Raw genomic sequence first — 27,666 nt, forward strand, 5'->3', positions numbered from 1 at the left:
ATCCACACAACAGCACTCAGAAGACTTCAAAAGAAAATGGCCAACAAAGCTTTTCAGGAACACCTTGCTCACATTTTGAAAACCATAGGACTGGGATTGTCAACTGGGGGTAGGCATATCCCTGGGGGTACTTGAGAAGGCCCTAGGGATGGTATGCACAGGCAGGCAGGGATCAAGTGCCACCATGCACTATCCCGCACTGCTGTGCACACACCGCCCACACAGCCAGACATGGGGGAAGCTCACACATAGCTACTGCTAGCTACAGCCTCCCCGCTGCTTGCCACAAGGAGCTCAGTCTCCAGACAGGCCCCTGTCAACCACCACAGAGCCCAGGCTGCTCATGGCAGACTATGGGGAGGCTGCAAGCAGCTGCACCAGGGTCCACAGAGCCCAGCTTTTAGGTATTAGTCTGCCTCTCCCCCTTACTTTGCTGTCCACAAGAAAAGCACCTCAGCCCCCTCTGGGGGGTATGGGAAGTCAGAGGCTACTTGCCAGAAGTCACAAAGGGCCTGATCCACAGGGCTAGGTAAAGGTAAGGGCCCTGGGGTGGTTCCCCTAGGCCTGCAGCTCAGCTCCATGGTGTGCTGTGTCCAAGCCTGGAGAACACCCACCTGCTCACACAGCAAACTGCAAGGCATGGCCCTGGGGAGCTGCTGAGTCCCTACCACACCCTAGGGGGCTGAAACCACCCCAGTGGTGCTGGGCCTGTCACAGACACCACACGTGGACTAGGCCAGAGGTTGCCATACCAATTAATCGTTTAACTAATTGTAATTACAGTAGGTTATATAGACATTTTTAAATTGGTATTTACATCTCCAGTTTGACACCCATGCTCTACAACAGGGGTAGGCAATGTTTTTTGGCAATGCCTACCTCAGAAGGTGCTGGAGTGCCGGCATGACAAAAAAACCAGAATGAGGGTAAAGGGTACATGGCAGAATGCCCTGCTTGTGCCCCTTGCCCCCCCATCCAAAGCCCCTGGCCCAGCACTCAAAGCCCCTGGCCCACAGCCCTATTGCTCCCAATAAGGAGGTGATGAGCCCGGCACAGCAGTTTGGAGCCAGCCTGCTGCTTGCTGCAGCTGCCCAGAGCCCAGGCTGGCTCCAAATAGCTGTGCCAGGCTCATCACCCCATGCAGGGAGTGGGGGAGAGACCAAGGTTGTGCCACCTCAGGCCCCGCCCCCACCACCCATTCTTAGGCACGCCTGAAAGTGCTGGTGCAGAGTTGGTGCCAGCTGGAATCCCAGGCAGCTCCCAGCAGGCAGCTGGGACACTGCAAGCCCTGCTGGGAGCAGCCCAGGCTCCATCACTGGCAGCAGCTTCCCAGGGCCGGGGCTGGGCGCAGCATGCCAAACAAAATGGCCCCACATGCCACACTCAGCATGCGTGCCAGGGGTTGCAGACCCCTGCTCTACAAGATCATTGACATCTATAAAGTCTTTTTAAAGAATACAAATAAGAGGCCTCAAACCTACAAACCCTACTCAAAACACATTTTGCAACACTGTTACCCTTCTCAATGTCTCTGCTAGTGTTTGATAAACTCATTTCCTCATGTCATAACTCAGGGGTGCTCAACTCCCAACATGCCAACTTCCCCTCAGGTCCAGAAATTTAGCAGCGAGAAATCACTGGCACCTCTCTCACACCTCCAAGTTTCCATACCCAAGCCCTGGGTGCTGGACTGGGTGTCCTATATTATAGCACAAAAAGCTAGGAGCAGATAGTGTTAGGCCTCAGAACCCAATCCTACCACACAGAGGGCTGAGGGGATGGTGTCAACCCTACTATGCCAAGGCAGGGCCTGGCAGTGCCAGGCCCCTGGGACCCAATCATGGCATGCTGGACTAGGAGAGGGTGGCAACAGACCCCTGGGGACCAATCCTGGTGAGCAGGGGCTGGAGGGAGCAGCAATGGGGCCCACAGGGTAGTGCCAGACCCTGAAACCTGCTCCCTGTGCAACAGGATAGAGAGGGGTCTAATGTCAGGCCTCACAGAACTGGAAGTTATTCCACAGAGAGCAAGATTTTGCTGGAGAGAAAGATCTTGAAAGAGGCCAGATAACGTAGCAAACAGCTTTCATATTTCTTTGAGTGTAACCCCATTAAGGTTAGATGTTCTTGAACAACGCTTGTAGTATTACTAGACAGGGTAATTGTCATTAAAAGAAGCAAGAACTAAGAAATGATGATTCCACATGTCTCAGTGCACATACCAATTACATTGACATGGTTAAGGAGAAATTTCTATTAAAGGCTGGATTATTCCACAATCAACGGCTTTGGCCTTCTTTTCATTTTTTTTCTAAAGCTTCTGGTACTTAGCACCATCAGAAAGAAGATAGTGGACCCGGTGGGCCATTAATCTAATTCAGCTGGGTAAATTCTAGTTGTTTTCAATTGTTTCCAATTATTCTGTTTAATTTTTTACAGCTTTCTATACATGCAAACAAGACAACCCAGAGTGTTATTTTAATTACAAAATGTAAATGGCTCAACCTAAAGTTAAACCAATTTAACTTGCCTTTGATTTTTTAACTGGCATTTTAAAGAGCTTCCACCTCCCAACACTACTTTGCTCAACTTTCAGCCTCAGTAAAATAAATTGTTCTATGCAAATTCATCTACCAATCCACCTGCCATTTCCATTGTCATTGTAAAGCCATAAACTCTCAAAAGAACAGAACTCCCTACACACACACCCATCCCATTTTCCTCCTCTGTTTATATTACTAAAACTTGGAAGAGACAGAGAATTAGAATTACTAGTTACAATGAAGCAGGCAAAGGGAGTGGCATTGTGTTTAAAATGGAACTCCCAGTTTCCCAGTCACTGACAACTTTGAAGCATTTGCTCTGAAATACAGATTAGCATCCTAATAAAGCAAAACAATGACACTAGATTTATGTCTAGATTCTAAAGATCACCAGATCACACTAGGAAACATGATGAGTGGCTTCTTAAGATCCTACAGGAGACTTCAGTCTGACATCTGCTAGATGCATCATGCAGTCAGTACTAAAAATATCCTTGGGATGTCTTAGATTATAAATGATAATTTTTTTAATCTAGTAAATGCTGCACAGACCTAATCTTGATAAATAAAAAGAACTGATTCTCAAAATTTAAAAAACCTCCCAGTAACTGCATACATTAAAAGTGATGATGACTTTGTGCACATCTGTTATGTGCACAAAGCCACAGCCAGAAAGGCAACTATACTGACTAAAAATGATAACCTGTTTTAGAAGAGAGGTTACAGCAGCTAAGTATACATACATGAAATAGAGAAAAAAAGTATAAAATTAGAACCTGGGAAGCACATAAAAGAAAAAACAAAAACAAAGCCCCCAAAACGCACAAAAAAATCCAAGCAAAGACGCAAGGAAATCCAATGACCAAACACCAAGGTTAAAGATATTAAAAGAGTTTAAGTACACCAAGAACAAGAGTAATCATAATGGGCCATTATTAAATTAGAGTACTCATGCAAAAGGCAGACCCCATCCTGGGCTGCCTTTTACCTGACTTTAAACTAACATGGCTAACTACCTCTTTATTCATAACTAGATATGGTAGTGAAGTGAATGATAATGCAAAAACATAAACAGGTATTTAAATCAGATGATGAAACACTTTCCACTGCAGCAATTACTCTGGATGAAAACAAACAGCAGCTACTGAAGTGAGACATTTGAAATCAATAGATACAGGTCACCAGGCAATCTGCACCCAAGTAAAATGTCCAAAGGACTCTGTGGGCCCCTAATGTTGTTTTCAATATGGTTTGAAACACTGAGGAATCATAAGAGATTCCTTCTGTAGCAGGGACAGGAGGGACATCCAGAGGCCATCTAGTCCATCCCTACCCAAACCATCTCACAATCCATAATCTAAACTCTACATACAATTACTGTCAACCCCAATGCAACAACACATCCTAACCCGCCACAGGTAAAGCAGGGGAACCATGGAAGCCAATGTCCTGTTTCTATGAAATGCTGTCAACATATGCACAATCGATCCTGGGGCAGGTGGTCACGGCCCTGCTACAGAAGAAGGTAAAAAACCCTATAGTCCATACCAATCTGACCATCAGGTAAAATTCCTTACTGACCCCAAATATGACAGTCAGTTAGACCATGAGTGGAGAGCCAAGATCTTCTAGCCCGGAACCTCAGGCTCTGTTCCCAGCAGGAGAACTGGCACACCCTAGGAAGCTCCAGGAGACATATACATACATACATACTTCAGATAATCAAGGCAATTTTTTAAACCTGTCAACCTGACATCAAACTCAAGTAAAATAAACAGAACAGGCAATACATAACTCAAATTATGAAAGAGAATTAAAAAAGGACAACACTATCATTTTTTTACAAGTTTGGCTGATAAATGCAAGAGTGTTGATGTAATACACCAGGGATCTGTCTACCCAAGAAAGGTATTGCAAAATAAGCTCCAGCATGAGTATAAACTGCACTAGCTATTCCATGCCACTGCCTGTGTAAACCCTTGTAAAACATGATAAACCTATTTGCAATGTAACCAACTCCACTTCTGAAGATGATCTACTGGGCATCAGTGTCCACCACTTTCATGTAATGCAAGTGGCATACAGAAAGCTGGTGCAAAAGAGAGCTCATGAAGAAAAGCCTTCAGACTTCTGTAAGATACTTGAGTTGCTACTACTGTTTACTACAAAATAAAATAAAACTAAACACACATTACATTGACTAAAAAATTGCTGGGTGCCAAAACGTAATCATAGCTGAGAATTCTCAAGCATTCCTGGTGGACTTGCTAAGGAATTCATTCTAGGCTATTTTCAACCAGTAATGTGAAAGAAAAAGTAACCAAAGACAAAGTTTGTGGATGACAGAGATCAAGGGAGTGCTTAATAATGAAGAAAACAGGACACCGCTTCAGACCATTATTGGATCTTTTTATAAGCTGGATTCAGGCAAACAATCCACATTCTAACATTGCCAAACTTAAGGTGACATCTAGAAAACCAGGATTTACAATATAACTCAAGATAAGGGATTATATAAGGAAGTAGTGACTCTCAACAAGACTTAGGAATCACAGTGGGACAACCCCATGAATATGAATTCCTAGTGCTAGAGGGGGTTAGTATGATCTTGGGATGTCTAGGCAAGGAGCACTGTGGAGAAAACAAATTGGATTACCTTTCCATTGAGCACCCATACTACAATTCAGTATGAATGTTGAAAAAGAGAACAAAGTTTTGGGGAAAGCATCAGAAAACATGCCTTATAGTGATAAAGTAAAGGAACCAGATCTGTTCAAGGTGAAACTGCTTATGGTCTAGAAATACTTACGCATTAAAACCAGGAACTTGGTAACAGGACTCTTTGCTCTAGCAGAGAGGTATCACCAAGCCATGGAAGCTGAGCGGATTCGTATGAGCAATGCTGTGTCCTTCCCCCACAAGTCCATTTTTAAATGCAGCAACAACACCACAACCCCATTTAACTTGGAGAACCAGCCCGGGCTGCATTTCCCATCCCTAGACATTGTCAAGGATAGAGACTGGCTATTTCTCTAGAGGCGCCTTAGTTCAGGCACCAGCTTTGAGTGAATGGAGTGAATTTAGGGAGGTCCCAAATGCCCTAGGCTGAAGGGGGTGAGAAGCAGCACATCGGAGGCCTACACAGCGGCCCCTCGGAGCCACACAACAAGGCAAGCGGCCGAGTCCGAGCAGGGCACGAGGAGGCCGCCAAGGGCGCAGGGAAGCGTTTCCACTCCTCCCCCAAGGCGGGAGCGATCCGGCCCGACCCGCGTCAAGGATGCGGTCGCCCGCCGCGGCCCGTAAAGTGCGGCAAAGCCCGTCGCGTCGCTGGGCCCGCGGCAGCCGAGGCCGAACCCCCGTCTCCCCCTCAGCGCTTGTCCGGGGCCCGGCCGGCTGCTCCTACGGACACAGGCGCAGCGACCACCCAAGGCCGCGCGAGGGAGATCTGCCGCCAGCCGGGCAGAGCTGGGGAAGCGCCGCCTCCCTCTCCCCCGCGCAGCGCGGGTGAAGCCGCAGAGCCGGGAAGAGGCGCCGCGCGGCTCCGGGCCCGGGTGGATCCAGCGCGAGGCCGGGTCCCCGCAGGCCGCGGCACCGCTGCCCTCACCCGTCGGAGGCGGCGCGCTTCTTGCTGGAACTGTAGTCGTCCCCCAGGTCGAGGCGGTGGCGCTTGGACATGGCGGCGGCTCCGCTCCTCAGGCGGCGGCGGCAGCAGCAGCAGCCGCGCCGCGAGGCCAGAAACAGCGACTAAAATGGCGGCCGGAAGGAAGCGTCCGGGCAGCGCGAGACACTGGAGCTGGCGGCGCGCGGTGGGGGGGGGGGCTGTGCGCAGCGCTGGCGCCGGCCGGGAACTCGGCCCCGCCGCGCGGGTTCCGCCCCGCCGCTCGCCGGGGCCGAGGGAGAGCGGGAGGGCCCGGAGCGTGGCCCGGCTCCTTGAGGGCCTGCAACGGCCTGCCGGACCTCCAGGGGGAGGTGGGGGACAAACTGCATGGGCGGCACGTGAAGCGCAGGCTCGACCTGGTTGTCCCTGGGCCAAGGCCTCTGCACTCTCCTGGGGTAGCACTTGGAAGAGCTCAGGGACGCGGGCTCCTAAGCACAGTCTCAAAGGGGGCACGGAGCAGAGCCCAGCACGCCCCGGAGAGCACGGGCCCTGCAACATACAGCAGAGCCCTGCAGGAAGCCTGAGCTCGGGCACCAGGGACCCACTGGGCAGGGCCCAGTCCCTGGCTCTGCCCACGTCCCTCTCCTGCGCACGTGAAAAGGCAGCAGCACTGCAAGCGTACATTGGGGTGCGCAGGAAGGCCAGCAGACTGCTGCCAGCCTAGGCACAGCCCTGACAGTAAAGCTGCGGGGTGTGCTGCACCAAACTGCACACCACCTCCCAGCTGTGTAACACCCATACTGAGACAGCTTTGCAGTGTAACTAGGGGCTTTGGGCTTTTGCCAGTGCAGCTGTGTTGGCAAAAGACTGTGCCTCCAAGCCACCAGGGCAAATCCTGTATTAGCCTGGCCCAAGAGACAGACTGAAGCCACTGTTATGTTGGCATGACTCCCCATGGGGACGGTCATAGTGCTGAATAAGGGGAGTTATGCCTATCTGGAACTGATAAAACATTTCCCCATAGAGATCTCTCTTCAGGAAGTTCTTCAGGCCTGGAATTGTCTTCCACTACAAACTAGATGGGGCTCGGGTCTAAGCACAACTGTAATAGAAAATTATTCATATTTGAAGGTACCAAATTCAAATTAAAAACATAAATAAAAACTACCCCAGGAGGTGCTGGTCACTGTGCTCTGCTTGGAACACTTGTTACTAACCTACGGGATTGAATTTAGATGCTCATGCTTCTGAGCTTCTATTAAGAGCTATTCTCCAGCAAACTTTCAAGCTTACAAACAACACTGGGATACCTATTTCAAGGGTCATTGGATCTTGGCTTTACATAGATGTGACCATTCTAAATTTTAACTAACCAACCAAAGGCCATATTAGCATTATTACTTGCACTGCATTACTTACACTGTGGTAGCACATAAAGGTCCCTACTCCCTTGTATTCGTGTAGATTCCTAATACCCAATAAGCACACCACTTTAGCCCAAACAGTTTACAAATCTGAAGTCCTTATCCTGAAATTCTTTAAAACATGAAATCTTCAGAACCTGATCTGCCTTAAAACATTCAAGTAATTAAGCACATATGCAATTTTTCACAGGATCAGGTCTAAATACAAGATGTGAGGCAGTAACCAGGCAGAAAGATGGGGAGGACCAGGTAACAATAAGACTACTGGTCAGTAGCAGCATCTTACCAAAAGCATGAATGATGCAGCAGACATGCCCAAAACTGAGCACGTTCTATGCATCCTCATCTTACAAAGGAAGCTGATAGAAAAAAATTAAAAATACTTTGACCTACATGCATCTATATATGCATACACTTTAAAATGACTTGAACTTCAGCTTTTCATTTCTTTTTTTTTTTTTTTTAGAATAGAGTCACCCCCAAAATAAAGCCATTTTTCATCCTAATCAAAGATAAACTAGTCAATAACTCTTTCAATAAATTTCTAGCAAGTTTCATAGTAATTGTTAAATTAAACACAAGGATAATGAAATACTATAGTGGGTTGTTTCCATGGCAAGAAAATGTGCTTAACCCAAACCAAAACTCTTTACATTTAAAATTATTAAAATGTTTATAACCATCAAAAAAGCCCTGAAAGTTTGGTTTAAACTGTTACTTCAGTTCTGAAATGCAGCTCCAGAGACTAAAGTTCCCACAATAAACCATCTATAAAAGATTTGTATCAAGTTAAAGTAGAACTGCAGGCTAAATCTGTGTGATTATATTACTTTAAGCACCCCAGCTCCCTGGTATTGGATACAAATGCCTTACTGTTTATTTAAAATATGCTAATTTGTGAGAGTGAAGTCTAAGAATTAGATCCAAAGAAGGACCAAGATGCTTAAACCCAAAACAACCCCACTTGGTGGCTGCTTACTTTACCAGGCACTTCCCTATTTAACTGGAAAATCCTGTAGGCACTTAAAATTATGCTTCTGAGCAGGGGCACAGGTCCAATCTGAGCAAAACACCACTTATACTTGCCTTCGCCTGATCAGAATATAGGAGTTGGATGCCTGCATGCCTGGAAGGTCCCAATCTGCTAGGCCATAGTCAGAGCACAGGCAATGCATACCAAGAAAACCAACCTCCTTCATGAAATGCTTTATTTTAAAACATGGCATGAAAAGGAAAAAAATACCAACTTTTTATATAGTAACACAGCAGAGCACTTACCCAGGAAGTAAAAGAGTAGGTTCAAATCTTTCCTCACTCCTGAAGTTGATCAGACTCACTTTTCCCATCTCCAAACAGAGCACTTCAATGATCAGGTATCAGCAGTAGGGTAACAATGAAAGTGTACATGGGGCACCAGCCAAGGAGTCAAACAGGGGGAACACTGGTATAGAGCCAGGGGATCACTGACTCATCATCCCCACATATGCAGTCGCTTTGGTTCCAACAGCAAGGGGGTAGAGAAGCAGCAATGGGGTTGGTAGGATACAGTGCAAAGGCAGTAAGTAGCCAGCAGAAACAGGGTGCTGCAGGGGAGAAGGGGAAGCATCAGAGGTGGTTAAATCGCCCCCTCTTGCCACTAACAAAGTTAGTGGTGGCAAGAAGAAGAGGCAACAACTCCTCCCCCTTCCCCTACCAAACTTCTGGCTGCTTCTGTCCCTTCACCAGAATGGTACCACTGCCCAGGGTGTAGAACTAGCTAGTTACTCCTCTCTGTATCAGCTAGGCTGGCTGGAAACCTTCTCCATGCATCTTGTTGAAGCTGGGCCACCATGCAAAGGGGAATGAAATGTTTCGGAGGCCACTAAGAGATCATCATTTGGAAATGCCTTGGGGTTTGTCTGTGCTGTATCTGTAGCAGGCCTTCGGGAGGGCAGGACTGAGCACACCCAACCAACCATTCAGGTCCACAGAGATGCTCTAAAGCATGTCTGTCCACAAAGCTGACATAATCAGAGCCTGGTCTTAAGCCTTCAGTCTCTAGCAGATCTAATATCGTGTACCGGGGATAAGCCCAGTGCAACATCACTAGCAGACTTCTAGATCAGGAGCTGGTCGGTGGACTCAGATGGACAGTGCATATTTAATCATGTCTCCCACAAGATCTATTCCAGACCCAGCATAGACCAGCCCTAGTCTTCCATTATACTGTATAGGGAACCAACATTCCTAACACAGGGTTCTGGATTCCATGCTATACTCAGCACCTTAACAATCAGGATTGCTATATGCAATTCCTTTCTTGAATCTAGCTCTAACTGAATAAGTGAAGCCTACACAAAATCCCTACAAGTAGATCTTGTCATATCAACAGAGGAAATTACTTTCAGAGACAAGCACCCCTGACAAACCCACATGTTCAAATATATTAGCAAAAAAGTGAATCAACTGATGTCAACAAGTGCAGTGATGAGAGGAGCAGTTTCTTGTATGTATTTACAGCAACTAAATTATGTCAAACTTTACCAATAAGAATACTTAACACTTTGAATTGTTCCAGGAAATAAATAGGAAACCAGGCCTACTGTTTAAAGTGAAGATGTTATGTGCTCCCTACGGTTCATTTTACCAAGCACTGCAGCTTGGGCACAGCCAAAGGCTGTGGCTGGAGTTATCTTATTTTCAAAAGATAACTCCATATACAGTTCATCATTGCAAGTTAACCTAGTGGTCAGAAAGCCCGGATGATATTGTCAGTGTTTTACACAGAAGTGGGGTGGGGGACAGATAGCAATTGCTGTGGGAAAATTCAGTCCTTGCTATCAACACCACCAGAAGCAAATACAGGTCAAGAAGGACTCCTCAGCAGCATACTTCATGAGAATACACTTCTCAATAATGGGAAAAGAAGCTACGTAACCAGCCAACTGATAGCACCTCTCTCTTAGGTAGATTACATTTCAAACATATCCAGATCCATCTCAGTCAAGCTCTTGGGTTCGCTAGATACTATGCAGGCCTGACAAGGAGCAGCAGAAAAAGTTACAATAGTTGACCATAAAGCTCTAGTCTAACTTCCTCTTTTTGCAAGCTGTGAAGCAAGTACCTTCTAATTTGGACACAAGAAGACTCCAAAAGTGGTTAAGTTTATTAGCAAGAAAAGTTAAAACTGTATTTTAAAAGGAAAGTATTTTCACTTTCTGAAGAGCAATTCAGCAATACAACTATACAGGGACAGACTTTGCCATTGATTCCATTATACTAGAAACTAAGCATGAACTCCTGCTTCCAAACTTTGGCAGCAACTTGCCCAATATCTTTAAATCTCTTGACCTGGAAAAATTGTTTACTCCCACCTACCTCTCAGAGATCTTGTGAAAATAAATATTTGTCAAGTACTTTGAGAGCCTTAGATATAAAATACCACATAAGTGCAAAGTATTATCACTATAGAACCACCCTACTAAATTTACATGTTGTCCTGTGAACTTTTATAGGAATTTATGGGTAGAATGAGGCTTGCTTAATGCCATCTTAAGATAGTTGGGGCTGCTGAAACCAAAAAGTTAAGCATCACAGGTGATTACAGTTTATCATTTGAGCTTCTTGCCACCAGGTTAATTTCTAGGCCATGATCTTGGAATTGCCATTCTCCATGTAAGGCATTATTAGGGAATAATAAATATTTCATGGGGAACTGCTGAATCCAGGCAGAGACCTGGATTGGAAGTTTTATGCATTGGTCTTTGGTCATATGCCAAGACTTTGATAAAAGGCAGGTTTTTCTTCGTCATGATTTTTCTTGTGAAGGTCTAATTCTTTCTTGTTGTCTTTTTGTAAGTTTATTAAAGCAGTGACAGAAATTGTGTTTTACTTCTATGTTTTACATTTATTTTCTATTTTGTGCAAACGTATTCATTCACAAATATTTTAGAAAAATACTCTTTTTGACAGATCAAACACTTATACATATAACTGTGTATGCTTCACTTTACTGGTGTTTTAAAAGTCAATGGACCTGCTCACATGCTCCAAAAAGAGCATATGGACTGTTCAGGATTGGGACCTTTCTGCCATCTGTGTGCGAGTTGCTAAATACTGCTACATGAACAGAAAGTTACCAGGGTATCAAATAATTACATATACCTGCCAGGTTAGTAAAGTCCAAGAGTTTTAAGTCTGGTCCATATTCTTTGTGAGGACATTTAGATGAATAATTAGCCAACAGTGACAGTTATGGGAAAAAATACCCACAGCTTGTGCTAGGAACAGGCTGGGATACTGTGCATGCATTTACTGCCACACCTTGCCTAGCAACCGCTGCTGTACTCAGTTTATTAAGGGCTTCTATAGTCTCTTCCCACTTCCAGGTTGATTTGTGTTAAAAGTGTCCTTGCAAAACAGACTTTAGCAGCCAATGAAAGCAATTGACAAGGGGATTCGAACTTCCACAGCTCTGTCAAAATGGACTGGAACCTCCTCCTCCTCTTGACAGCTTATTTCTATAAAACCGTAGAATGGGAGAAACTAGGTTGTTTGCAATCCCTCCCTTTCTCCCTTGACAGCTGGGAATATTATTTTTAGTTTAATCTGAACACTAACATAAAAGCCCTAAAGGATTAGAGAGCAGACTCAGGCTAAGCCATTTTCTTCACTATTAGATTACATTACAGAGCTTGTAATGGCATCCTTTCTTCTCACGTCATGGGACTATACCCAGAAGAGAACATAAAATGCCACATAAGTCACTCCCAACTCCAACAACATGCAAATTGACACAAGACACTAGTGACCTAATTTGCCAATGTGCTGAGCAACCCAGCTCCCACTGAAGACAAAGGAAACTGCAAGAGTACAGTACATTTAGGATAAGTACAGACAGTCAAAAAGCCTGAGGCTGAATTGTTTCAGGCTTTGCAGGTTAGTCTAAGCTGCAAAGATTGAACCAATAAGCAAATGAACAGACATCCACTTTTCATTCAGGAAATGCAGCCACATACCTGGAGTGACTCAGGCCAGAAGCTGGGGGGCACTAGAGCACAGATCTCTGGCATGTAACCACCATGTGCTGTGTGTTTGCTTCCTCTTCCTGCTGCCTGGAGGTCTCTGGAGTTTGCAGTCCAGAATCACATAAGCAGGCCTCTGCAGAATTGCTCATTACTTCCTCTTCCTGCTTCTAGGTGCCTCTGGGATTTGTAATCCACAGTGGCACCCAGCATTAAGCAAGCAGGGCAGCTCTGTACTCAGGGAAAGGGAAGTTCAACCCCCCTCCCTGGCCTAGACCCCAGCAGGTCTACTTAGGTCAGGGCAGACAGCTGACCAGTGAGCTAGCTCTTACTGCTCCAGCTAGGGAGCAGAGGGGTGAGCCCAGCCCTTATCTCTGAAGCAGGCAGCCCAGTGCAGGGTTGCAAAATGCTAGGATGCTGGAGGACTATGAGTTAATTTGAACCAGGAAGTGGTCTGGGACAGATGTTGCATAGACTGGTTTGACCTAAACCAGTTAAATCTGATACTACATTTAACCAGATTTATCTTAAACCAGTTTCAGCCATTTGGAAACTGGTTTGTGTGTACTGAACTTCTATTCTGTTACAGATTTAAACCAGTTTCTGATCACTTAAACCAGTTTATGTGTAACTTCTGTCCCGAGCCTTAAAGGTCAGACCATGATTATCCAGACAAATGCATACAGCCACAAAGGAATATATCTTACTCCTGCCTGCACTTACTACAGGACTGCATACAGAACACTATCTGTTTAAAGTATTTTTTGGTTACTATAATGACATAAAGACCTATTTTGATGTTGAAGGAAACAGAATTAAAGTGGCACAGATAGTTGATAAGTTTTAATTGCCTGACTTTGCAACCTTATCAGTGTTGCTTGAATGCATGATTTTTGCATGGAATTCTGTGGATAATATTAGGAACAGTTTTACAGAAACTTGTGCCTATACTTAGCACACTGCAAGTAGTCCCATAAAAACCAACTAGAGTGTTAAGAGAACACAGAGTAAGTAGGTACATAGATTTTTGTGGGACCAGAACCACAATGTTTTTAGTGTAAGAGTAAACTACTAGTTTACTCAAAGCTATTATAGGTATGTTTGTTTGTGAATGACTGTTATAACTACACATGAGTGATATTCTAGTTGGTTTAGATACATATATATCAGCAATACTAGGCATTAAAGCAAAAAGTTTATCATGCAAAATTATTTTTCAGACATTCAAAGTAAAACTTCTTTACCCACGGCCTTTCTGCAGAAATTCTATTAACAAACAACACTTTTACAATGAAGAAACTTATGGAGTCATCTTATTTAGAGCCTTATCGGCACTGCAGGAAAAAGAGACTTCCTCACAGCTCTGGTCTCTGTTTGAAGCAACCATTGTGGATGATAAATGACTGAAGTTTCTATGCAAGTATGATGTGAAAATGGTAGCTGCAATGAAGTTTGTAGATCTGTAGAGCCTTGATTACAAACACACTGGAGGGCACAAGTACAATTAAGAAGGATCTTGATGAATAGAAAAACTAGGTTAGAGACTATAAAACAAGTTCAGTGCTGACAAATGCAAGGTGGTACACTTAGGGAAGAATAAACAAAAGCACAAACATAAAACAGATGATAACTAGCTGGATGGCACTGCTGTGGAGAAGGATCTTGGAGACTTGATGGATCACAGACTTAACATGAGCCAGCCATGTGCCAGCAGCAAAAAAGGCAAATGCCTTTTTGGGTTGCATCAACAGAAGTACTAGATAACACTAGGCCTCATCTAGAACATTGTGTGTAGTTCTGGGCTCTGAATTTTAAAAAGAACCTAAGAAGTCAGAGAAGGTCCAAAGGTGGGTGACCAAAATAATTAAGGGCCTGGAAGGCAAGTCATTCAGGGAGAGGTTGAGAGAAACAGGTATGTTTAATTTGCAGAAAGCACATAAGAGGGAACATGATAGAAATCTTCAAATATCTGAAAGCCTGCTATAAAGACGAGAGAAAGACACCTTTTCTCCATCATTGCAGAGAGCAGGATACATAGCAATAGTTTGACACTGCAACTAGGTAGGCTGAGCCTGAATATCAGAAGAAACTTCTTCACATAGAACATTTGGAAATTTCGTTCTCTGGAGGTTTTCAAGAAGGAGTTGGATAAGTACTGGACAGGGATGCCTGGACAGTGCTGTAAAGAGCGGTAGTTGGACACCCAGGAGACTCTGCACTGCGGAATGAGAGAAGATGCTAAGGATAGGTGTCAAATCTATACTGCACAGGCACAACTCTGGATCAAGGACCACAGAATGGAACCTGCATATCAAGACATCAAGTCAGCATATTTAAAAGCATTTAGAGCAGACACATTTTTAACAGATTTATTTTGTATATGTGTGTGTGTATAACCAAATAACACCCGAATATGCACAGGGCCAACATGTAGGGACATGGTTTTATAGCATGGATACTTTGGAAATGATGTAAAAAATGTTTTTGTTGTGGGGGAGAACCTCCTAAAAAACAAGATATCAAAAAAGTTTTCTTTTTTAATTTTTAGCAGAGGAGAAATACTAGTGAGGGAACAGGCACAAATAGAGACCAGGAAATAGAGAGAAAGAAAAACAGCATAAAAGGAGAAGAAAGGTGAGAGAAGAGGGTGGATAACAAATGAAAATAGCAGAGGAAAAAAAGAGAAAATATCCATGACAGATAGAAGAGGATAAGAGTTGACAGACACCAGAAGAAAAAAGATACAGAAAAGAGAAGAAAGATGAAAGAAAATCTATCCTGACAAACATTTCTTCTCAGCTTAGCAAGGAGACATTGCTTTGAAATGAAGGCTGAAGTCTTATGGGAAGGAAGAGAGAAATCACCTGAAATAGGGTTAAAAATGAAAAACATTCGAAGAGGAAGAAGGATGTTGCATTCCTTCAGTTTTATACATGCATACACATTGCACCTATGCAAATCCATTTTCTTTGCCTGCATTTAGGTGTGATATGAAAACTTAAAATTAATTCATCTTCTATCCTTCCTCTTGCCCACTACTCCTGTCCACTAATATTAGTATATATAGCTAATGCTGTTTACCCACAGTTCATGCCAAAGCTTTGGTGTTGACTCGACTTGGTCTTAGGCAGCCTTCAACACCTCCATCCCTGTGTGTGTAGGCATATTGCACATATGCATGTACACAAATGCTAATATAACATTGACTTCCCATTTAGAATAAGACAAATGTCATGAGCTATTCATTTTGAGAGACTAATACCACACCTCACGAAGAGAAACAAAAAGGAGAGAGAGCAAGAACACTGCTGAGACAGAAAAAGAGGAAGAAGTACACACACAGAAAAGAGAAGTTTTAGTATGAAATGAATCAAGTAATCATATGTTTCAGAAGTACAGCAAGTAACCAGAATTTCTAAGGAGATGAGCAGATTCAATTGATTGAAACAGGTGAGAACACGTAATAGAGAGAAGATAAAAGCAAAGAGAACAATTCATACAATGTTTATTGTGGACAACTCAGCTGTGAGCTGACCTGTAAACTGAGCTGGGGATGAGTCTAAACTTTAAATGTTGTTGCTATCATTGGATTAAACTAACTAATAATGTCACAAAGTGGAACTTTTATTTTGTTTCCAGTCACCTGTGTGACAATGCATCCTATTCTGCTCAGTGCCATACTTTATGAGTCTTTGTGGCTGCTCATTTTTCAGTGTGCTGTGTATGATACATGGATGTCATCTCAGCTGCTGCATTGTAGTTTTGCTTCTGTGCATTGGCTGGAGACATTCACTGATGTTGAGTCAAGTAGATCTTCTGCTATTTCAACAGCTCCATAAATCAGGGGTGTGCTGGAATTTTAACAAGGGCTCCTCAGAGTCCTAATCATTTTGAAGAAGAGATGAAGGACTTTTCTCTGACTCTGATGATGAAGGTCATTCCCTGTCTTGATAAACCGTCTGCCAGTAACGGCTTTTGTCTGGGCCTCATTTCTGGAGAGCACATGCTTTGTGTTTATAATGAACCAGACCGCACTGTGTCAAACGTTTAAAAAGAAAAGAAAGAAATTAGAAGTTAGGGGAGAAATTTGGGGAAGCATTCTGGATCCCAGAAAGAGGTATCAGGTTCCAGAACACATTAGTTTTAATTTCGTTAGTACAAAAGGCATTTAGTCTCGAGACAGAAGAAGAACAACAAAAACCCAAGCCCAGGAAGACCCATGCTCATGGGGAAGCTGTAGGATTTTAAAGTTTTGAGGGGGTTTTTTATCTGCAGGGTTGTTAATAAACATCTTTATTAACAATTAAAACCTCTTAACACTATATTGTATTAGCAGAACAGCAAATGGCAACATGAAATAATGCAGTTTGGGCAGCATCCTCTGCTGATAGAATGCAGACCATACATACACACACACACTCAATATACAACGCAGTGGTGGACAATAAGGCAAACTCAAGAAAGAATGAAAGTTTTGGACCAGATCTAGGATGTGTCCATTGTTAGAGGCTAGGGACAGAAATTACAAGTGAACCAGTATAAGTGGTTGGAAACAAGTTCAAATCAAAATTGCTGAAACCAGTTTACGATAAACCTGGATGGTTGTAGCATCAGACTTATCTGATTCAGGTTACATCAGTTTATTGAACTTTTGTTGCAGATCCGCTTCAGATTCAAGTTAACTCAGAGTCCCTCAGCTTCCCAGGATGCTTTGTGCCTCCCCCAAAAGCCCACCCTCGCAGGGTGGGCAGGCTAGCCTTGGCCCAAGCTGTCTGCTCCAGCCAACCAAGGAGGCATGATCTAGCACCACTGGCTTCTGGACTGGGCCACTGAAGGCATGTGGCTGTATTTCTGGAATAAAAATTAAATGTCTGTTCACTTGCTTATTGGTTCAGTCTATGCAGTTTAGACTAACCTGCAAAGATTGAATCAATTCAGTCACTTTATTTAGCCAGAGATCATGGAGGAACTCCATCAGCTTTTGCTCCCTTAACCGTTTCTCCTATTACATTCTCATTTTAAATGGTGCCATCATAACAATATGTTATATTCATATGCTGAATATAACTTTTCAACACTAAAGTACAAGGTTGTCCAGTATATGTTCTGAATAGAAGTTGGTTACCAAACAGTGCTGCCTCCTGCCTCAGGCACACTTCTGAGAAAATACTTTAACAGAAAATCAATGAAGAGATTCCCCCAGTCCCTCATCCTTGACTGAGTTCAGGCTCAGTTCAGGTTCATGAAGGTTATCCCAGATTAAGGCTGAGCCCCTGGTTAAAATAATGATAGAACACTACTGCTGAACACAATTCAGTACACAGCATACAGAGCATGTATTAGAAAATACTTTGCTAATGAACGTTGAAAACCAATACAGTGCTTCCATTTATGAGCCAGCCCATTACAAAGTGACATAGTCCTAAGTGTACAGAGCGGAGCTGCAAGTAGCCCAATTATTTTTCCTCTATTGAGTATACATCAATTCAACTTATACTTGAACTCCTTCCTTCTATTGCTTCCATTATCCCTGAGGCATGGGAGTGGGCATACATGAACTGGGAAGTTGCCTGACTCAGTACAACACTAGTTGGTCAGTAAACTAAATGTCACCTTCTATGGCACTGCACATTTGTGGTTCCATTGAAAAAATGTATTAACATTCTGGAAGATTTCTAGGGTTGAGCTAGAGAAAAAGTGCGACAGACACGAGAGTAACAAAACTTTGAGATGTACCAGACACAGTGGGCATGTGGGATATTCAGAGATCGCTGTATCAACCTTATTTGGTCCTACATGCACCCGTATGGGACTATGGAGAGATTATAAAAACTAAAATATGTGTTATTCCCATTTTATAATCAGGAAATTGATACAAAAAGCAGCAAAGGGACTTGGCCAGAAATGGAATCTGGCTCCCCAATGTCCCAGTTCATTGCTCTATTCATTAGGAAACACCATATCCCGATTTAAACAAACATTCACCGAACAAAATTAACTCAAGCTTGGTTAATAGATGGTTTTGCTAAACTAGTGGCACCACAATGGATGCAGTACATAAATAAAGGCATAATATACCTGAGCTGAACTGGTTTATTCTTCCAGAAGGGAAAAAAAAACAAAGAAAATATCAATTTCTGTAAAAGGGAAAAAAAATTTTAGGGACAGAAAGATTATTTCCAATCTTCATGTTGGTTATTACAAAAAACATTCCTGATCTTCATCTGCAGATGTGAAATGTACATTGCAAGTCAGGAGAACGGGTGGCACAGAGGCTTTTGAATTAGAAGTGTGCCAAGTGGGCCTCTTGGCCAAATTCTGAGCACCCTCAGCAAAAAGCATGTGGGGAGTGTGAAACATTTGAAAGTGTATTTTGGATTGAGCTGAGTTATCAAAATATGGTATTTTTTAAACAGATGTTCATTTTAAGACTGTAGTTTCCCAAATTTACTTTTCAGATTTCAAACACTATTGAGGGGAGCAGGAGGAGGGATGAAGGGAGTGGAATTTGCCATGTGACTACAGCTGGGTAACTGAAATCAGCATGACAAAAGGGAATGGAAAAAAACTGTTTTTTGGAACAACAAACAGGCTATATAATTGCATAAAAGGTGTTTGATGACGATAGGTAGGGATTGCTGGCGTTGGCAGAGTTTGACTTGTATGTTTGGGAAGCCAGTAGCTAGCTGTCACGGAGTCACATAGGTGCCCCGTGAGTGTGAGGGTGATTGGCAGAGCTGTCAATCACCCAGGCAGCTCAGGTGCCTGGTTGCCGGGGCAACCAGGTGGTCACATGGCCGGAAGAGGGCAGGGCCAGGCCTTTATAACCAGCTTAGGTCAGAGCTGGAAACATAGTTCCCTTCTGGCTGCCGCAGGAGCAGGAGCTCTGCGGCTGAGCTGAGCGGCCTGAGTTAGTGGTCGCAGCTTTACCACTAACAGGCTGCGATGATGCAGGGAACAAGATCACCCTGACTGGAGGTAGGACTGAGAGCCCTGGTAGGGCTTGGAGTTACGGATAGGCGTATGGAGCCTCTGTATTTATGTTGTAGCCAGAGGGCTGGAGTTTGAGTTACAGTTTACACTGGAGGACCAGGTGAGGCTGTAGGGGAGCGAGGAGGCCTCAAGGGAGCTCCCCAACAGCTTGGGGGTTCCCAGTGCCCAGTAGGGGCACAGTTGCCAGCAGGGCACTATTGTAGGTGCCGCAGGGCACCATATTGCGCCAGGGAGGCGCGGTGTGCGGGGTTACAGACCCCAGCCCATAAGGGCAAGGCCCCGGAGCGGGGCAGAGACAGGGCGCGAGGCGCGCGGTGTCGGCCCTAGAGAGGGCAAGGCCCCGGAGCGGGGCAGAGACAGGGCGCGAGGCGCGCGGTGTCGGCCCTAGAGAGGGCAAGGCCCCGGAGCGGGGCAGAGACAGGGCGCGAGGCGCGCGGTGTCGGCCCTAGAGAGGGCAAGGCCCCGGAGCGGGGCAGAGACAGGGCGCGAGGCGCGCGGTGTCGGCCCTAGAGAGGGCAAGGCCCCGGAGCGGGGCAGAGACAGGGCGCGAGGCGCGCGGTGTCGGCCCTAGAGAGGGCAAGGCCCGGAGCGGGGCAGAGACAGGGCGCGAGGTGCGTGGTGTCGGCCCAGAGTGGGCAAGGCCCCAGAGGGGGCAAGGCCCAGAGGGGCGAAGTAGCCAGGGATAGCGAGCCACCCAAGGGCGCCGAGACTCAGGCGGCGATAGCGCCGGCCCAAGGGCGCCGAGACTCGGGCGGCGATAACGTTGGTAGACTAGGGCGGCGAGAGCAAGCCGGCCCCAGGGGCGCCGAGACTAGGGCGGCGAGAGCGCTCCTTATCCAAGGCAGAGCCGGCGATTAGCCAGACGCCGGTGAGAACCCGGACCCAGGGCGCGCCAGCATTAGGCGGCGCTAGGGAGCCGGATCCAGGGCGCGCCAGCAAGTAGCTGGGCGCCAGTAAGATAGGCCCAGGGCGTGGGGAACGGGCTAGAGATTGGAGCCCGACCCAAAGGGGCGCCAGGTGGGCGAGGAGCCCCGGGACCCGAGCGAAGGAGCGAAGGCACCCGAGGGGCGAGGGACTACACAAACGTCCCCCAGAACAGCTGCGAGGCTTGGGGCGTGCTGAGGGGAGGTTTGGAGGCACGCATAGCCCTTAAGGCAGGACGCACATAGATACCCCAGTCTGGAATAGGGACAGGAACACCAAGACCGTCCACTAGGGAAACTGGCAGCCTCCACAATATATATATGTCATCAAAGTCGTGGCGGGCGAGAATCTGAGGGTGCTACGTCACCCTAACGTGACGGTAGGGGGCGCTAGGGGGTTCACGGCCGCCCTTAGTCGCCGCGCTCTCACACTAACATTAGGCACTTCCAGAAGGATACTGTGCCAACTATATTTTAAGCCTATCGGTGATACCCGGGCCTTTAGTAGATGAAAAGGTCCCTTAACCTCCCAGGATCTCCACTCATGATTGCTGGTATGCCACGAAGGCCTGGCTATATTCATTTCTTCCCAGGACACCTGTGGTTGGAGCAGACCTAGCAGCCAACAGAAAATTCTTCCTACAGGAGTGATCTTACAAGAAGCTGCTCTTTTAGCTTCATGGCTACTTTTTACCTTTAAAGCTATCCCAAAGCAACCCAGGATCAGGGCCAACATGCTCATTAGTGCTAATGGCATTTGTGTATGCAACAAGGGGAGAATATTCTTCAACAGCCAAAGGCACTAATCCAAATAAAGTCTTACCACAAACCCTCCTTAGCCAGAAGAATGAAAAGGAAATCACTTTTTTAATAGTGAAGAATAGGGAGATTAGCTCAACCAATTTATAGTAGGGCAGAGACAAAGTCAAGGGTTCAAATCTGGTCTGGTCATGGCACAGGTGATTTAATGACATCCTTGAATGACTCTTTAGGCAATGTCTCCTCCATTTTAAGTGTGCATTCATGAAATCACAATCATTTTCATGAAGCATGAACATTATATCATAAAAATCCCTTTAACTAAGGGGCCTGGATATTCATTCTTTTACAAGGAAATCAAGGACAACAAAAAGTCCTTTTTCAGATATGTGGGGAGCCAGAGGAAAAGCAAGGGCAACGCTGTACCCCTGCTAAACCAGATGGGGCAACTGACAACTGACGCCCAGGAAAAAGCCAACCTATTAAATAGGTACTTTGCGTCAGTCTTTCATCAGTCCCATGGGATGCCCATGCCTGCTATGGGACAGGGAGATCCGGGTGATGGGGATCCCCTACCCTCCATAAATGCTGACCTCATGAAGGAACATCTTGAGAAGCTGGATACCTTCAAGTCAGCTGGCCCTGACAATCTGCACCCCAGGGTACTCAAGGAGCTGGCGAGCGTCATAGCCCAGCCCCTGGCACGGATCTTTGAAAACTCCTGGTGCTCTGGTGTAGTGCCTGAAGACTGGAAGAAGGCCAATGTGGTGCCGATCTTCAAGAAAGGGAGGAGAGTGCATCCGGCTAACCACAGGCCCATTAGCCTGACTTCTATCCTGGGGAAGATCTTAGAAAAGTTTATTAAGGAGGCCATCCTTGATGGACTGGTCCAGGCTAACATCCTAAGGGATAGTCAGCATGGGTTTGTTGCGGGTAGGTCTTGTTTGACCAATCTCATTTCCTTCTATGACCAGGTGACCTATCACCTGGACAAGGGAGAAGAGATTGATGTCATATATCTTGACTTCAAAAAAGCTTTTGATCTGGTATCCCATGATCACCTCTTGGCCAAACTGGCCAGTTGTGGCCTTGGCTCCACCACGATCTGCTGGCTGGGAAATTGGCTCCGTGGTCGGACCCAGAGGGTTGCAATTGATGGCAGTCACTCATCGTGGTGCCCTGTGACCAGTGGGGTCCCTCAAGGCTCTGTCCTTGGACCCATACTGTTCAACATCCTCATTAATGATGTGGACATTGGAGTCAGGAGTGAACTGGCCAAGTTCGCCGATGACACCAAACTTTGGGGCAAAGCATCCACGCCAGAAGATAGGCGGGTGATCCAGGCTGACCTGGACAAGCTCAGCAAATGGGCGGACGAGAACCTGATGGTGTTTAACACCGAAAAATGCAAGGTTCTCCACCTTGGGAGGAAAAACCTGCAGCAACCTTATAGGCTCGGCAGTGCTACGTTGGATAGCACTACAGAAGAAACAGACTTGGGGGTCATCATTGACCACAAGATGAACATGAGCCTGCAATGCGATGCTGTGGCTAATAAAGCGACCAAAACGCTGGCTTGCATCCATAGATGCTTCTCGAGCAAATCCCGGGACGTCATTCTCCCCTTGTACTCGGCCTTGGTGAGGCCGCAGCTGGAGTACTGCGTCCAGTTTTGGGCTCCACAATTCAAAAAGGATGTGGAGAAGCTTGAGAGAGTCCAGAGGAGAGCCACGCGCATGATCAGAGGTCAGGAAAACAGATCTTACGATGATAGGCTGAGAGATATGGGACTTTGTAGCCTGGAAAAGCGTAGGCTCAGGGGTGATCTGATGGCCACCTATAAGTTTATCAGGGGTGACCACCAGGATCTGGGGGAACGTTTGTTCACCAGAGCACCACAAGGGATGACGAGGTCGAACAGTCACAAACTCCTGGAAGTCCATTTCAGGCTGAACATAAGGAAGAATTTCTTTACTGTCCGAGCCCCCAAGGTCTGGAACAGTCTGCCAGCGGAGGTGGTTCAAGTACCTACATTGAACACCTTCAAGAGTAAATTGGATGCTTATCTTGCTGGGATCCTATGACCCTAGTTGACTTCCTGCCCTTTGGGCAGGGGGCTGGACTCGATGATCTCCCGAGGTCCCTTCCAGCCCTAATGTCTATGAAATCTATGAATTTTCAGCTACAGAAATACAGACTAGGGTTGTAGACTTCTGGCAGATAATTTACACCCAGACTGCCCACTCTATATGTGACCAGCAGGCTTTACCTCCACCTCGACCTCCACTTCAACATTGTCCATCTCAGACTTCTCATTAGTGCTAAATTTATTTAAAAGAAAAAACACAGAACATTTTTTATACTATACAATTTATATTACTTCAAAAGTAAGATACTGCCCAAAGAAATTTTCCAAGGCACCTGAATGGGAAAACAAAAAGGGAAAACTCTGATTAATGAGATTTGTTTGTTCTGTGGTGTGATCAAACAGGCCAGCACTACAGCCAATGATAAAAAGAGGGAAAGCACTGTGAAGACTGTTATATTCATCTGCTTAAAATTCAGCTGGTCTAAGTGCTAGAATAATTTGTTCCACACCATCTGGCAGATATGAGGGGAGGGTGAGAAAAAACCCGGCATGTAAAAACACCGTACTGGAGTTTGGAGCTTAAATTACGTCTAGTATTTCTCTCAGTATTATATGCAATACAACATTCTTGCAATTAAGCTATAAACAATCCAACAAATGTTAATTTTTGGAACATGCAGAATCAAGCGTATTACATGAATATAACAATTCACGGTGCTTTATATGTGGATCCATAGCATATTACAGCCCATAAGGCAACATACAACAAGACGCATTCAATGCAAATGTAACCCACTTATCTCTGCAGTATGAGTCACCCTCCAGGGCATAACTACAGAGGATGTCAGTCCTCTGTAGCTCTCAGCCAAGAGACTGGCCCCTTAGTTCAAGCTGTAAAGGCTTCTGCTGTCAGCTGTAGAAGTCCTTGGTTTAATCCCCAAGAGATGAGTCAGGATGGCAACTGTCATATACATGAATATTCCATCTAGGATTTGGATGGTGAGGACTCAGATATTTGAATGAGCCAGTGCTGCCAACTTCTGAAAACAGAAATTTGCCAGACTTGCCTCAAAAAGTCACTATATATCACTTGGCAGGCCTTCTAAAGTCATAAAAAAATGTCACTAGGCAGTCAACCAAGTCTTACACACTGCAAACTCATACAGGATCATGATTATGTAAATGTCGTCACTAGGAACCCTAAGAAGTCACTGAGTGTAATGATAAAAATGCTGAGTTGGCAAGAGTAGGGTGAGTTTCCTATGTCCAGAGGGAGTATGTAACCGATTGTTCTGTGGTTATTATAGATCTCCTCCACAGAAGAATTGACACTACTACACTTCTTAGTTTTGAGGACCTAGTGCTCAAGATGTAAAAACTATTCTTCAAGCCTTGAGCTTTCTGGTTCAATCCCCAATATAAGCTAAGATCTTTGGTGTCACACAAACACTTCTGTTTACAAATTCTGCCTGAGCATGCATGCAGCTCCAGTTGTATCTGTAAGAGGCTAGCACAGATAAAGGACAAAATTTGGCCCTAGATTCATAGTTTATTTTTAAAAGACTTTGTGCCCGTCTGGTCTTGAACATCCTGTCACACGCCGCACGGACCCGGATGTTTCAGGGTGTTCATCTATCCGTCCCCACTGTCCTGCCGAGTAGATGTCTCTCTCCCGGGTAGTCTTCTCCCCAATCTCACCTGCCACGACTTTGGATCTCGTTCTAGTGGTGGGGTGACCGACTCCAGGGGTCCTCTCGACTATGGGACAGCTGTATGGAGGTCTTCTGCGAGGCTCCACCTCCCCTCTACCTCACCCTTACACCCTGCCTTGATGGGTTCACAATGTCCTTCGGCCGGCTTCCCCAACTGTTGGGGGTCTGTGGATGCTCACGGGGACAGTTTTATCAGCCTGCTGGGCCTGGCCCTGCCTCCACCCACAGTGCCTAACCCCTGCCTTGCCTCCCTGGGGATAGAAAGCCCTTTTAGGCCTAAGCAACACTTGGGCTTTAGATGCCATACACCACAACCTCTCCAAAAGTGGGAAACACAAGAAAAGTTATCAACAACAAAAATATGAGGAAATGCAAAGGGAGGGGCCCTTTGCCCTCTGGCCACCTATAGTCACAGTCTGCCTACCAATGCCAGGCTCTAGATGCCAGAGATCCCTAGTTGGCTATAAACTGGGTCCAGGCTAGACTGTGAGCTATAGTGCTCTCCTTCTCCTCACTCTTCGCCTTGCCTGTGGGCTTGCTGGACCCGTGGAGGCCCTTCTCAGTATACCTCCCCGCTCCCCCTCATTGGGGCGGCTCTATGCCACTGGGGCCCGGCTTCTGGAGCCACCTGCACTGTTTATGCCTTTTGTCCCCCACCTGGGGTGTCTCTTTGAACCCTCCGGAGCCCACAATGATCCCACCTGGTCTGGCATCTTGGTGGCTACTGCTCCCTCCAGCTCCTCAGCGTCATGCTCCTTCCACTCTTCCCAGTCTTCAGAGCTGGGTCCTTGATCTGGGTGAGGGGCAACAGCTTCCTCGCTCCCTGTGCTGCTGCTGGCAGTGCTATTCCCATGGTGGGCTTCGCGGCATCCACACGTGTTGGGAAAGGCAGCTCCCCACCTTTTTCCCCCTCGTAGGGGTTCTGGGAGTATCCTCCCTGCTGAGGTCCCTGCGGGTCTCCCCCCCCACTTCCTTGCTAGCTGCTCCTTTTATACCCGCCGGCCGGCTCCTGCCACCAGTGTTACCCGCTGGCTGCAGCTGCATACAGACGCAGCTAACAAGCCACTCGGGTCCCACCTCTGTTTCCAGCTTCGCCATGGATCCTGCTGCAGGTAAGAAGTTTTGTGTTTCTTTTCTTTTACTTTTGTTTTCCTTGGCCCAGGGTTCCTCCCTGGCTCCTCGGGGTCTTCCCCCCTGTCTCTCTCCGTGACAGACTTGTCGATCTAAAAGAGATGACAAAGACCTTGGTGCCTCAGGAAAGATCTTGACCAGTTTTCAAAATCTGTCCAAACATCTACCTTTTTGAAGCCTCTGTAGAGTGGCAGACGCAGATCATGAAAGCCAATTTATTTTGTAGAGATTTACTGTGTTTGCAATATTTAAGAGTGAGAAAGGTAGCAGCAGTGTTGCTTATCAAGTGAAACAACTTAATGAGCATCTGTAAAGTTCTCCTTTAAGAACTACATAAAGCAGGTGAGTGGCCACATGCTCAACCAAGTCAATGCACAACTGAAACATTATATCAGCTACATTATAACAACAAAACTCTTATTGGTTGAGCAATGAACATGCTATATGATGCTGCAAACCTAACTATGCCTAAGAAACAATTAACCCACTTATATTTATGGGTTTTCAAAACCCACAGTGTTGTTTCATGGCTACCTTTCCAAGTGACAAAAGTGTTTCCACTTTTCCAAAGTGCTGGAAAATCTAAATTACAGTAATGCAGTTGTAGCATAGTAATGGTTGAAAGACACTTTCTGTCTAATCCTTTAAGTGGTGTATAATAGTCCCAAGTATGACTTTTAGGGATGAAATTTATGGTGTTTACATTCTTCCCAAAAACTGTCTAACTGAGAAATAGTTGTCCAAGTGTTAAAATGGTGTTTTTCAACTGTTAAAGCAAATCTTTGGATGTGCAAATAAAAGAAGTGGTTTTAAGTGTCACATGTATGTCCCAAATAAAAAGTGAACTACACTTGTGTGACCTTCTCCTCGTCTCCAGTGCACCCTAGCTCTCAGATTTTAGGCCTCAACACATTTTTGCTTAGGATGGAATTAAGCAATTATTCTGCTCTTGTATTAATTGTGATTGCCTTGGTAGGTCTGACTTGTAGTTTGGTCACCTTTGGAGCACTGGTGGGGTAATCAGTGACTAAAGAGCTTTCTTACAGCAAAGCAGTATTTAAGGGGAAAAAGCATTTCAGATAAAATTTATTTAAGAAACAAATAATGCATCTTCCTACAAGTATTTCGCCTCTGCCAGGTATTTAACTATCTTTCATATGGGAACTCCAGTAGGACTGCTTCCCTAGAAATGTCACACAGCCCCGGCCTCTCCTGCCAGAGCTCACTGATTTATTTTGGACAGGCCAAGAAAGCTCACCTCTCTTCATGGGCTATAGACTATTTTAGTCTATAACGAATTTGAGATCTAACCCTTCTAGCAAAACTCTTGTGTTGCTTTAGCCTATATCCTGGAAGGATGGCATTTGGCTGTTTTTATCAGTAAACCTATTGTGTTGCTTCCCTATATTTATTCACATCAGAGCACAGCAGCAAAGGACAGAAGAGAGATCAGGGGATGGAGAAACAGCAAGCCATGGAGCAGGGGGGTAGA

At 45.5% G+C, this 27,666-nt stretch overlaps 1 protein-coding gene across 1 annotated transcript in view; it reads right to left on the minus strand.

The window, feature by feature from the left end:
* DHX15 (DEAH-box helicase 15) overlaps positions 1–6,308 on the minus strand; it is a 100,528-nt gene extending 94,220 nt beyond the window's left edge. The window contains exon 1 of the mRNA XM_090035710.1: positions 6,147–6,308. Within this exon, the coding sequence (XP_089891836.1) occupies positions 6,147–6,217 (71 nt within the window). The 5' untranslated portion in view covers positions 6,218–6,308. The remainder of the gene's footprint in view (positions 1–6,146) is intronic.
* Positions 6,309–27,666: the final 21,358 nt, after the last annotated feature.

This window comes from Crocodylus siamensis, chromosome 2 (assembly GCF_052110815.1).
Source record: "Crocodylus siamensis isolate JL-2025a chromosome 2, ASM5211081v1, whole genome shotgun sequence".
Classification (NCBI taxonomy): Eukaryota; Metazoa; Chordata; order Crocodylia; family Crocodylidae; genus Crocodylus; species Crocodylus siamensis.